The sequence below is a fragment of the Condylura cristata genome, unplaced genomic scaffold (genome assembly GCF_000260355.1).
Source record: "Condylura cristata isolate star-nosed mole 26May11 unplaced genomic scaffold, ConCri1.0 scaffold00019, whole genome shotgun sequence".
Taxonomy (NCBI): domain Eukaryota; kingdom Metazoa; phylum Chordata; class Mammalia; order Eulipotyphla; family Talpidae; genus Condylura; species Condylura cristata.
This window is the reverse complement of record NW_004567120.1, coordinates 15,295,750-15,308,809: the sequence shown is the minus strand read 5'-3', so window position 1 is coordinate 15,308,809 and position 13,060 is coordinate 15,295,750. Positions and strand designations below refer to the sequence as shown.

Genomic DNA, 13,060 nt, shown 5'->3' with positions numbered 1-13,060 from the left:
AAAGCACTTAGAGAAAAAGGACACAGTACTTCCAAGAAAACAGTTGCAAGATATTTGCCTAGCTTCTGAACACAAAAAAATGGAAGTAACAGTAGAAATAGGCATTTTAGAGAGCCTTGGAACCTATTAAAAATATCCTTATGAAATAATGATGTTTAGATAAATAAAAACTAAGAAACATCAGCAAACTGCACTGAGCAGAATTCATCAGTCAGGAGGAAAATGATGGCAGGGAAAAGCATGGCCATACAGGTAGGAATGAAAAGCACCTAAAGATTAGTATGTAGAAATACATATGTAAAATGCCCACCATGTTAGAAAGAAAATACTACTAATGTATCATGGAAAAGAAAACCTCAGATCCTGACATTTTCATTAGATATTCCTACTAAACATTTAAGAAAGAAATTAACACTCATTCCAGGGATGCATGGCAATTTGACATTTAAGAGATGAATCAATTTTTATTAACTGTATCGAAAGAAGGAAAACAGAACTCAATAGATCAACAGCATCAGTATAAATATTTGGTAAAATCGGAGTTACTGTCATGAGAACAATTAAGCAACTGCAATTAGAAGGAAACATCCTTAATATAATCAAGATTATTCTGCAAATTCCTCAATGATGAAATCTTAAGAAATATTCCCCTGAGATTAGATATGAGAAATATAGCTGAAACAGAGACTAGAGTGGTAGTTGCTAGGGGCTGAGAGGTAAAGGTAATGGGAAGATATTGGTCAAAAGGTACAAACTTCCAGTTATAAAGGTGAGTATGTTCTGTGCATCTAGTATATAGCAGGATGACTATAATTAACAATCCTGCATTTTAGACTTGAAAATTGCTAAGAGAGTAGATCTTAAAGATGCTTACTACAAAACAAAAAAATAGTTACATGTGGTGATGGATATGTCAACTAATCTTATTGTGGTAATCACTTTGTAATATATGTATATATCAAATTTTCATGTTATACATCTTAAGCTTACGTGTTATATGTAAATTATATCCTTAGAAAGCTGTACAAAATGAAATGAATTGTCCTTAGACAGATATTCTCTACCAGCAATCCTATTCATCACTGTACTAAGATATGAACTATAAATATTTGATTTTTATAGATTTATAGATTTTCATGCAGAGAAAATCTAAAAAGCCCTACAAACTTTTAGAAGAGAATTGGTCAAGGTTGCTGTAAGTTCAGAATACAAACAAAAAACTGCTGTCTGATTGTGCAGTTTTTATAAAAGATTAGACTAACAAAATCTTAAAATCTAAAATGTGTCTGCACTACAACTGCTTTTTATTCTTTTTATTATTGTCTCAATATTTGAGTTACTTTAAAGAAATTCAAATGGTTACTTACAACTCATAAAGGATACAGTTAATGTAGAAAACATATATGTTTAACAACTGGTGAACAAATAAACTGTAGATTTAAAAATAAAATACTTTTGTGGGCCTTCCCTGGTGGCGCAGAGTTAAAGTGCAGCACCATGAAGACAGCCATAGCTACTTCAGCACAAGTTCAATCCCTGGCCAGGGAGCTGACCCACATGGCGCAGCAGACCTCTCCTGTCTCAGCCGCTGCTCTCAGCAGTGTACTCCATCAATCTGCCTGTTGTGCTTTTCCACTCTGTCTCTGGTGGATCTTCTCACCGCCCTTGCACCTCTAACCTGTACCATAATTCTGTATGCATAAATCATCTTAAAAAATACTTTTGCATAATTCCCCATTTTAAATTCACTTAAATTAGTCTGGGCTAAATATAGGATTTAAGAGCACTTTTGTTATATATAAGTTAAATTATGTACCTCTTGCCCCACATCCATGTGAAGTCCTAAACCTCACTAGCCCAGAATATAACTTTATTTGGATATAGTTTGCTGAAGATATAGTTAGTTAAGACAAGATCATACTGAAGTAGGGTGGACCCCAATCCAACATAATGGCTATCATTATAAAAAGGGAAATTTGGACAGAGACAAGCTAAGTAATGTCAAAGGTTGCCAACAAACCAGCAGATCCTAGAGGAGCAGCAGGGAGCAGGGCAGACTTTTCCTCACAGTTTGCAGACATCTGGATCTTAGATTTCTAGCTCCCAGAAATTTGAGAAAATAAAATTTCTGCTACTTAAACTACCCACTTTGTGGTATTTTGTGATACCAGCCTGACAAGGAAGTGGGGTCTACTGTAACAAATAATTAAAAATATAGAAGTGACTTTGGAATTTGGTATTAAGTAAAGGTTGAAAGGCTTTTGAGGTACATAATAGAAAAAGTTTAGGTTGCCCTGACAAGAATGTTGGCAGAAATAGGAATTTTGAAGGAGAATCTGTTGAGGGCTCAGAAAGAACAGTGCTACAGGGAAAGAGTCTGTTGTCCTAGAGAATACATACATCATCATGAACAGAATTTGCTGGAAATATGAATGTGAAAGATGCCTTTGGTGAGGTCTGAGACAAAAGGCGAACCTTATTATGAAATGGCAAAGAACTTGGCTAAATTATGTTTGATAGAAGAAATGTGACACTTGAAAGCAATAATCCTACACATTTAGCTGAATATATTCCTAAGCAAATTGCTGAAGACAAAGCCTAGATTTTCTTTGCAGCTTATAGTAAAATGCAAGAATGGAAAGTTGAGAAAGAATTACAGAAAAAAAAAAGGAACCAGATCTTCAATATTAAAAAAATTCACATCTCTATTCACAGTGCAAAAAATGAGGAAGTTTTCTCTGGAGAAAAACACCACAGGTGTTGCTGGACAACCATTTCCTCAAGAGATTATGCTAGTGACTTGTGGAACTAATCAACCATCTCAGTAGGCATTCTGCTAGTTCTAAAAGGGACCTAGGTGGGATGAAATGAAGTAAGGCTGTTGAAACTTCTGGGATCCTTCAGTCAGTAAATAAACCAACAGAGAAACCCAGCTATGATCATGTGTCACCCTTCAAGGAAAGGGAAGAATGACTTTGAGAGCAAGGCCACTTCTGCAGCTCCCAGAGGGTGAGGCCACCACTCGGAGCTATGGCAGTGGAGCCACCATCCTGATGGGCCCAGTGGACACAGTATTGAGCCAGAGAGGACAGTTATTGACTCTTCAAAAATCAATGGGAATTGGCTCTGTTAGGTATCACACAATTGCTTGTGACCCACGGTCCCTTCTTCTTTTTTTTTTTTTTAAATAACAGTTTATTTTTACATCATTTTGTGTCTTTTTCCATCTTAGTTGTAATCCCCATGGATCCTGCTCTCTTCTTTTCTTTCAACATCTCCCTTTAAGAAAGGGTGTGCCTAAACTAGGCTTGTTCTACTGTTATATTTTAGATAGAAACATGTTTAGTTGACAGAAAGCAAAGATTCAGCCTCAGGTAGAACAATCCCACATATCTCCATGCGATTCAGATGAGTTTCAGATGAGATGTTCAAATGGGTATGCAGTGATGGGATAAATGTATTTTGCTCAAGATATGAATTTTGAGGGACCAAAAGGCAGAGTAGAATGGATTGAATTATATTTCTCCCAAATACCAACACAACTATCAATATGTACCCAAGTGTGTGTGTGTGTGTGTGTGTGTGTATACACACACACATATACATATATATATATTTAAAGATTTATTTATTTATGCATACAGAACTGGGGTGTAGGCCAGAGATGCAGGGGGTGAGAGGGTCCAACAGAGACAGAGAGGGGAGCAGAACAGGCAGATATACTGAAATACACTGCTGAGGGGAGCAGTGGGCAGGTCAGGAGAGGTCTGCTGTTCCATGTGTGTCACCTCCCTGGCTGGCGATTGAATTTGTGCTGCAGTGGTTGTGGCTGGCCACCAGGGAGGGCCTCCAAGTATATTTTTAATGACCCTTAGAGTGTGATCTTATTTGGAAATAGTCATTAACAATATATAATTAGGTAATTAAAGATGAGACTACTATGGGGTAGACCAGTACTTGAGTGGGTCCCTAATCCAGTATGAAAGATATCCTTCTAAAGAGTGAATATTTGGATACAGACTGCACACAGAAAGAATATCATATTAAAAAGAAGATAGAGAGTAGGCAGATGCTTCTCTAAGCCAAGGATAACAGAGAGATTGCCACAAAAGCACCAGAATCTTAGAGGAGAAGCACCAGAGCCCTCAGAAGGAACTCACTCTGCTGATACCCTGACTTTGGACTTTTAGCTTCCAGAACTGTGAAACAATAACTTTCTGTTGTTTAAGCCACTCAGTTGTGTTATTTTTATCATGACAGCCTTATAAAAGAAACACAGCTTCTAGTGCAATTGTTCGTATTATAAGATAGAGACAAACTAAAAGAAAATGAATATGCTGCTATCTGTATACTTAAAAGAAATTACTTACAGCTTGTCATATGGGCCTTGCAGAATTCTTTTCTTTGTTGTAGGGCTCAAACTTGTATATGTAGCTGGATAATACTGAGAGCTCACAGGATCATCATCTTGATGCCGCTTACCATCTCTTCCCTGACTTGGACTTTCTCTAGCTGCTTGGGATGTTGAGGGTTGGTTAGCATTCTAGAACCAATAATTTAGAGAAAACATTTAAAGCTAAGTCGTAAACTCATTTCTCTCTTAAAAGACTAAAACTTTACTTGGTTTTCATTATCTTAAGATTTGTGACAAAACTTTGCAATCTTAACAGTGCTTTTATAAAGATTTATCCTAGTCCATTTAACATAGAAATATTTTTAAAAGGTGGTACGTATAAATCCTATTTATATTAGCATAGTGGGAAAGTTTTATTAGATGTTTATTTCCATATGGATAGTAATTCCAGAAGTGGTTCTTAAAAAGATAAACTCTTGGGTCCAGATGTGGGAATTTATCTCGCAAGAGTCATTGTTATCTCTTACACAATCTAGGACACATAGAGAGGTTAGAACTTCCCACAGAAGCATTCTTATGACTCTGGCCTGAACAAAAGGAATGAAAAAAATAAAACTGTGTATACCAGCTGAAAATGTAAGTAAAGATAATCACTACTTAAAAAAATTTAAGTAAAGGCTCAAGTTATGCATGAAGCAAAAGCAAGATAACAAGTTTTGGGGACGTGGGGAAATAGGCTATGATCTTCAGGCCAACCTACTCTGCAACAGATGACAGAAAAGAAAACAACTGAAAAACAACATGAATCATTTTCTCCTAGGTTTACATCATTAAAAGTCAATACATGTAAGTTCTCAATAAAATGGAAAAAGGTACCAATTGTAATTATGACCACAGTGCTTTCAGAGATGCACTATTCATTCTCTGGCACCATACCCGAAGTGTTTCTGATGTGGAGGCACTTTCAGTTGCACCGCTATGGGGGATATACTTTATAACAGTAATTATCCCCTGAATTGCAATACGCTTTTGTTCCCTATACTGCAAGTCTTCAATCTCCTTCCTCACTTCACTTATAGCTGTCAAGAGCGACTCAACTGCAAAAGAGTAATTCCAAGGAAATTGTAAGATTTAAAGAACTGAAATGATAAAAATAAGAGTTAGATTTGCAATGCAATTTCACATTGTGGAATTATAAAGTTGATACAAAATTTATACTTGTAAGACTTTGTCTTTATGTTTGCCATCCCTTATGTAATTTTTATAAAATAGGTAAAACATGTTTATCAGTTAAATTGTGATACAGTCTTCTAGTCTGGAGTCTTAATCTGAGATAGACATTTTGCATATTCAATGTGTATGTCATATCTATAAGTACAAAGTGTTGTCTATCTATGGCATAGAAATATTGCATATTTGAACATTTTCAACCATATACTAAATGTAACTATTACTACCATAATTAAGTACAAGAGAATGCCAATATTTAGATGATAGGTCTGTATTTCAGAGTCTCCTTTTTTCCAAAACCATGCAATTATCTCATAGCTTTTTAAAAAGAATATACTCCTGTTAAACTTTCAACTGTAAAATCTTAATTCTGTTAAAAAGAAATTGTTAGGCCTCCCCTGAATACTTGTTCTGCATATTATTTATTTTGGTGTCATTTTTATTTAGCGAATACTCAGTTGCGTTACATCAAAAGTGTCATTCCACAATGTAGCATAATAGAGTTGTCAGTATTTTGATATTAAATTGTCTAGTATCTTCTTTAGGTATCTTTATTCTGTCTATGTAGGGTCATAGCAGAAGCTCAGATTTGATCTTAATGACATTAAATGAAGATATTATCTCCAGTTAGTCAACACCTATGTTCTCTTCTTCCAGTCTAATAAAATCAAAGTATTAGTCTTTAGGAGGAGGCACGTCATGTATTTTAAGGTCTTTATAAAGACAAAATGACATCAGCACATGTTGCCACACTTCAGCTCTGTCCCATATGGGGAAAAGACAACTACCTGATATGGCACATTTCACACACCTAGCATGTAGACACATCATAAAGACCAGCGATTACATTAATACCTTTAACAGAACTACTATACTTCAGAAATGTCTCTGGCACTGGTGGGTAGGGGTAATATCCACCAATAACAGTATTCTTCACTTCCTCGGAATCGGTCTTTGCTTTAATCCACTGAATAAAGTTTTTTACCTTGGTATCATTGGTATATGGCTGGCCTCTATGACCTCTTTTCAGGAAGGATAAAGAGCAAAAAACAAACAATACACACAGAAAGAGAAAAAACACAACTCACTGTAATAAACTGCAAGACTTTTTTTGTCTAAGAACAATTTAACATTTAAACAGTCTATTTTATGTCACTAAAATAAGTTCACACTCATTTATTCAATATGTAGAAGATAATTGTACATAGTATGCCACAAAATTATCAGACAGTAATTAAATCCTAAGTTGTGAAGGATCAGACATATTAGCCATTAAATGGACTAAACTCCAGCTATCTACAGTATATTGAAAAACTGCAAGAAAAAGAGGACAACTTAAATTTTTCTATCCAAGTGATCAACATGTTCTAAAAAAAACGATTTTTAAATCATGTACTAGCCACAAAGTGGTTAATTTTTTTATCATGTATGAAAAAAACTGTCTATGAATATAGCTTAGCCTTTAAATTCATGTTCTTAAGACATATTAAAGGTACCAATTATATCTGATATTATTAGTATATCTTTATATCTAATACTATTAGTATTTATAAAATAAGGCACTGAAAAAGATATGTGCTACATCTTTCCTAGGACTCTTCTTCCTTATTATCATTATATTTCCTAACTGATTTGGAAATTTTTATCTGCTTTGATCCTTTATCAGTGGGAATAGAAAAAAAATAATGTGTTTGTAGACATGTAGTGAGACTCTTCTTGCTATGAGGTAACTTATGAGATCTAGGGCCAAAATTCGATGTATAGTTTTGCTTTACTTTGTCTTTAAAAATGATTGTTAATTGAATCCATATTGTGGCATAGGGCCTAACAGTCTTTAATCTATCAATGCAATTGATGGTTATCTACCTTCTACATTAAGCAGAGATTAAAGTAATCCAACAGACATAAATGTTGTGATCCAACAGACATAAAAGCCATTCTCCAGTGAGTCACAAAATCATTGGTTCAATTATAAATAACCTAGGAATAATAAATTTCATCAGCTAAATACTTTCTGTTAAAACATTCTTAACCTGATAAAGGAGGTCAAGATAAAGTTGTGTGGTTGAATGATATACTGCAAAAAATTAATAAAGATAAAATAGATACAATTCTAAGAAAGTATGTTCAAAAACTTGCTCACCAGTAATAAACACTCGACTTTCATTCGTAGTGGTGAGGTAAAGCAGTTTAGGTACTTGAGTGCTGTTCCTGACAACTTTCAACTGTGTACATACAAAGTAAGTCACTGTAGGGATAGAAAAGACTTATGAAATCACTTCTGTATTATTTCAGAGGACATCCAAGATCTAACACAAGAATCTCAAAATGTACACAGGCATCCTCTGGGGAAACTGACAATAGTTAAAATTCAAACTCAGTTCAGTACTAGCGAGGTGAGGCTTCAGACTCTCCATTTCTAGTAAGCTCCTCTGTGACACGGTGCAAGTCCCTGGACACCACTTGAAACATCAAGGCCATCACACTTACCTTTCCTTTCAGGTAAAGGATCTAACACTTTTTCTTTGGAACATACAATAGCTGCACCTAACTGAAATCACTACTTGCTGCACAGCAAGAGGCTTTCTAATTGGGCACAAAAATGAATGTGAACATTTATCTCCTACAAAGAAAAAAACCTTAGTTTTTCCATGCTGCTTTCACTTCTTTACCCAGTCTAACACTGACTCCTTACACCAGATGGGGCTAAAGAATCCATTTGCATTTGCTTATGCAGGTGTTTTGTATCTCATGTCTTGATCTTAATCTTTTAGTGTTAATGCCAGTGCTAAGCTAATACCACCATTCTTTTCTGTTTATCATGTTAAGCAACTTGATAGACAAAAAAGCATCCTTGAAAATGAGATTATGGGCTCTCCCTGGTGGCACAACTGGTTAAAGCACAGCACTATGAAGCTCACCAAAGCCATTGTTGCTCGAGTTTGAGCCCAGGCCAGGGAGCTGACCCACATGGCATGGCAGACCTCTCCTGTCTCACTCGTTACCCCAATTAGCAGTATATTTCAGTACATCTGCCTGTTCTCTTCCCCACTCTGTGTCTGGTGAATCCTCTCCCCCTCCCCCACCTCTGGCCTGTACCCCAGTTCTGTATGCATAAATAAAAAAATCTTTAAAAAAAAGAAAATTAGATTATAATGCCTTCAGATTTCAATTACTTTCAGAAGCTATCGCTAGCTTTTAATTCACTATCCATTATTTGGGTTAAGTTTCATTAAGTCAGTATTTTTTACTTTAACTCACCATATGCTAGAACAGTTATGGTCTTACAAATTAGCATATTAAGAAATACATGTAATTACGTGAAATTCAAAATAACTGTTAAGTTCTCATATGAGAATAAATAACTCCCAAGAGCAAGATAAAAACTATAAATTCATATCCAATATCTCACATTTACTAGCTCTTCATTTTGTAGTAATGAAAATAAAAGAAATTCCTTAAATAAGAATAATTTTCTTAATTGATATTGCTTTTTCTTTATTTAAAAGACTGTATAAATATGTGAATATTTATAGAGATATTGACATTGGGATATTAAAAAACCTACTAGTTGTAATTTCATGGTTTCGAAGAATCATATATTCAGAACCTTATACTTTCTACCTGGAAATTACTTAAACCCTCTAAGCCTTTGTTTCCTCCTCTGTAAGTCTGTACAAACATAACTTTTTAAAAATGTCATTGGGAACACAAATAAGATAACATCTATGAGCTTTTGGTACATGGTAAATACAATAATAGCCTTAGTTCTTCACTTTCCTTAGTCAAAGATGATAAAAGTACCCTACTACTGATGGATTCTGGTATACCTGAGACCCTGAGTCACATTTCCTTCCCTAGGCCTGAGGCCCCCCAACTCACCATTCATTTAATGATTTTTTAAATTTACTCTTGGTTTAAAATGAAAACAAATTGTGATTGTTGTCAACTATTGTATTAGAGTAAATCTCACTAAGGTCAATTCAACCCCCCCTTTTTTTTTTGAAAGATTTATTTATTTATGCATACAGAACTGGGGTATAAGTCAGAGGTTGGGGGGGGGGATGAGAGGCTTCACCAGAGACAGAGTGGGGGAGTAGAACAGGCAGGTCGAAGAAGTACACTGCTGAGGGGGGCAGAGGGCAGGTCAGGAGAGGACTGCCGCGCCATGTGGATCACCTCCGGGGCAGAGGATCGAACTCGTACTGAAGCAGCTGCAGCCAGCTTGCAGTGCTGCATCCTAACCCATTGCGCCACCAGGGAGGGCCTCCTCAACCCTTTCTTAGGAAGATATATTTCACATTATTACAAGAAATGGAACATGCATGCTTTGCAAAGTTTCTGTGAGGAATCTTTACCCAAAACTTATGTCAGCTTGTTTCAAGGGGCTATAAAGAGAGAGGGCCCTGGCCACCTAAAATGAGGTAACTGAATTGTCAGCAGATATCATAACTATCAATCATTAATTCCCTAAGAGAAGTTCAAGAAGAGGTCTTAGCCTGACTCATCTTAGAAGCCTCAGTTATGGCTAAAATTCTTTCTACCCTCTTCCCAATAACCAGGGTGAAATTCAGTTCTTTTCGATATATTTAAAAAAAATGTCATCTCATAAACAGAAGGTGGACTCTAATGAAGTAATGTCTGGATGGTGTGTAATACTGGTTTGCAACAGAGGATAAAAGTGTGGCGGAACAACCCTGTATAAGGTCTCTAGATATCCTGTGGTGTAAATTTCTACCTTATTCCTGGTTAAAAAAACTACGTGTAGTCAAGACTGGGAATTTCCCTGATGCTGGCAAGCAGTTAACAATAGGTATTTCATTGATATAATAATTTGGAAAACAATAAAATAGCATACCATCTCTAAAACAGCTTTATGCTCCAAATACAAATAAGGAAAAATTCACTGAAGATTAACTTGTTATATAGTAGGATAATGGGATGTTGCTAAAATGTTTTCAAATAAATAAAATTAGTGGGAAAATAACCTACATATCTGAATGCATTTGGCAGGGCAGAGGATTAACGCCAAAGTAAGTCAAATATTGACCAGCTATTACACCACCACCTATAATTAATTTAACACGCAAATGGAAAAGATACTTAGCATTTTCATTATTTAATCACACAGTACCAAGCCTGTACCAATTAGTAAAGTCTTCTTTGAATTTAATGAGGTCTTAGTCAATTTTCAAATGGATACAAAGTGAATTAACTGTCTATGTTTCTAGTTTCAGGAAATCTTAAATTTTAATGCTTCAAATGCTAACAAATATTAATAAGAACACCTGTTTTTTGTTAACTACCTTCAATCCCTGAATAGAAAACTAACGTGATAATAATTATAATACGAAATATAATGTTAACATAGAAAAGATTTAAACATGCTATCAAACTGACTGCCTGATTTTCTAACTCAATGTCACGCTACTGTCACTTTACCATTTGTTCAGGTTAATATTCACAATTTCAAGAATAAAAAGATAAAGATATTAGAATTGAGTACTTGGGTAGATATTTTCAAAGATTTCTGGCTGAGATGTAGAAAACAGTTCCACTATAAAAGGTTGTTCAGAAGTTCCATCAGCAATGTGAATCCAGCGATATGACCAAAAATCTTCACGGCTTTCTATGAAAATAAATGAACATAATTGAGTATATACATCTAAATCCACAGCTATTCACTGAAATACTTTTTATGACTTTCAACTTTAAGAGCTTACCTTTCTTTTTTAACCTCTGAACCCTTCCTACAAAAACTAAAATGCCAATAACATCACAAATATGATTTTCTGGCATATCATCCAGTTCTGATCTAGAAAAAGCAAAATTGTTAAGTAGATAATGTATCTTTAAACAGTGAAAAAGCATTCCACAATTACAACTGTGAAAATGTACATCTATATAAATGATACAGCACAATTTGGGTACACTTTGAGGTAATTATAATGCATTGCTTCTGTGATTAACACTAAAAAATATTTAAGACATTTCAAAGAAACTATTTTACCTCGTGATAAAGCGATGATTTAATTTTGGCAATCTCCATTCCGGCTTCACCTGCTTCTCTGGAATGATAATTATATTAGTTGGAGGATCTCGAAGGTTCAGGCAGATTTCTGAAAAATATATATATAACTTTAGTATGATGCTCAATACATATAAAAATTTACATGTGTATGAAATACACAGCAAAATAGACTGAAACATCTTGAGCCTACCACTAAATATACCTAAGAATGAGACCATCATCAGTAGCTTTCTTCCACCTCCATCATCACATCCACTTATTCAAAAGTTTAACCATAACTTAAATTTTGTATTTTATTATTTCCTTAACTGAAAACAAAAAAATGGTTTTATCATTTATGTGTTTTGCCCAAACAAAACATTGACTTTCTTTGTTTTTGAATTTTATATGAATGGAATCATACTCTATACAGTATTCTAGAACTATTTCTTTTCACTTAACATTTTGATTGTAAAATTCATCATGTAGTTGTATATAGCAGGATTTGTTCTCATTTCTATTGCTGAATAATGTTCCAGAGTGGTTAATATAACTTATTACTCAGTATTGATTGGTGGGTATCTAGATTATTTCCAATTTTTGCTTTTACAAACAGGGTCACTACAAACATTCTTAACATCTCCCTGTGTACAACACCAACAATTTTTCCTAAGTATTATACCTAGGAGACAGACACTGGATTGTCTTATTTCAATATGCAAATGTTCTACAGGATAATGCTAAATTATTTTAAGTAGTGAATCCATTTGGAGTTCTGCCAGCAATATAAGAATTCCTGTTGAGCCACATCCTCTCCAAAAGAAGTGACCACTTATTTTGGTCACTCTAGTAATATGATAGATTGTTCTGGTCATTCCTTACTCCTTATTATTCTGAACATCATTTCACACATATATGGTTCATTCATGCTCCTGTGCAATACCTGTTTGTATTTTTTTCTATTTTCCTATTGGACTGTCTCAAGTCTATTTACTAAATGGCTCCTCCATTCTTGATGATCTATAGAACACATATATATCAACATTTTCTATGTCTAGGATTGTTTCTTGACTCTGACTTGCTGGTCAGTTTGTCTGTTCATGAACTATTGCTTCATAATAATTCTTGATGTTTGTAGGACAAGTCCTCACTCCTGCCCTATCCCCTATTCTTTTCTTTAAAAATATCTTCATCATGGGAGACTTGGTGATGGGAAACCTGCGGGGATTACAATCGAGATGGAAAAAAAAATGTACAAAATGATGTAAAAATAAACTTTTGTAATAAATAAATCTTTAAGAAAAAAAAACATCTTCATATACTTGAAATTACAAGCTTCCCTATGAATTTTAGAATCCGTTTGTCAGTTTCATAAGAAAAATCTGACAGAACAGCACTGAATCTATCAATAAAGTTGGGGGGACTTTACATATTTATGAAATTGAGACCAACTTCTTTTGTGGGAC

At 34.8% G+C, this 13,060-nt stretch overlaps 1 protein-coding gene across 2 annotated transcripts in view; it reads right to left on the bottom strand.

Moving 5' to 3' along the window:
* LOC101627631 (chromosome unknown open reading frame, human CXorf57) overlaps nt 1-13,060 on the bottom strand; it is a 46,649-nt gene that overhangs the window by 20,668 nt on the left and 12,921 nt on the right. Inside the window, exons 4-10 of one of the 2 annotated variants that reach the window (XM_004685673.2) lie at nt 11,595-11,703; nt 11,308-11,399; nt 11,091-11,213; nt 7,728-7,832; nt 6,440-6,604; nt 5,291-5,451; nt 4,371-4,543 (exon numbers count right to left, since the gene is read on the bottom strand). In XM_004685673.2, the coding sequence (XP_004685730.1) occupies nt 4,371-4,543; nt 5,291-5,451; nt 6,440-6,604; nt 7,728-7,832; nt 11,091-11,213; nt 11,308-11,399; nt 11,595-11,703 (928 nt within the window). The remainder of the gene's footprint in view (nt 1-4,370; nt 4,544-5,290; nt 5,452-6,439; nt 6,605-7,727; nt 7,833-11,090; nt 11,214-11,307; nt 11,400-11,594; nt 11,704-13,060) is intronic. The other variant, XM_012727021.1, reaches the window with a different exon arrangement.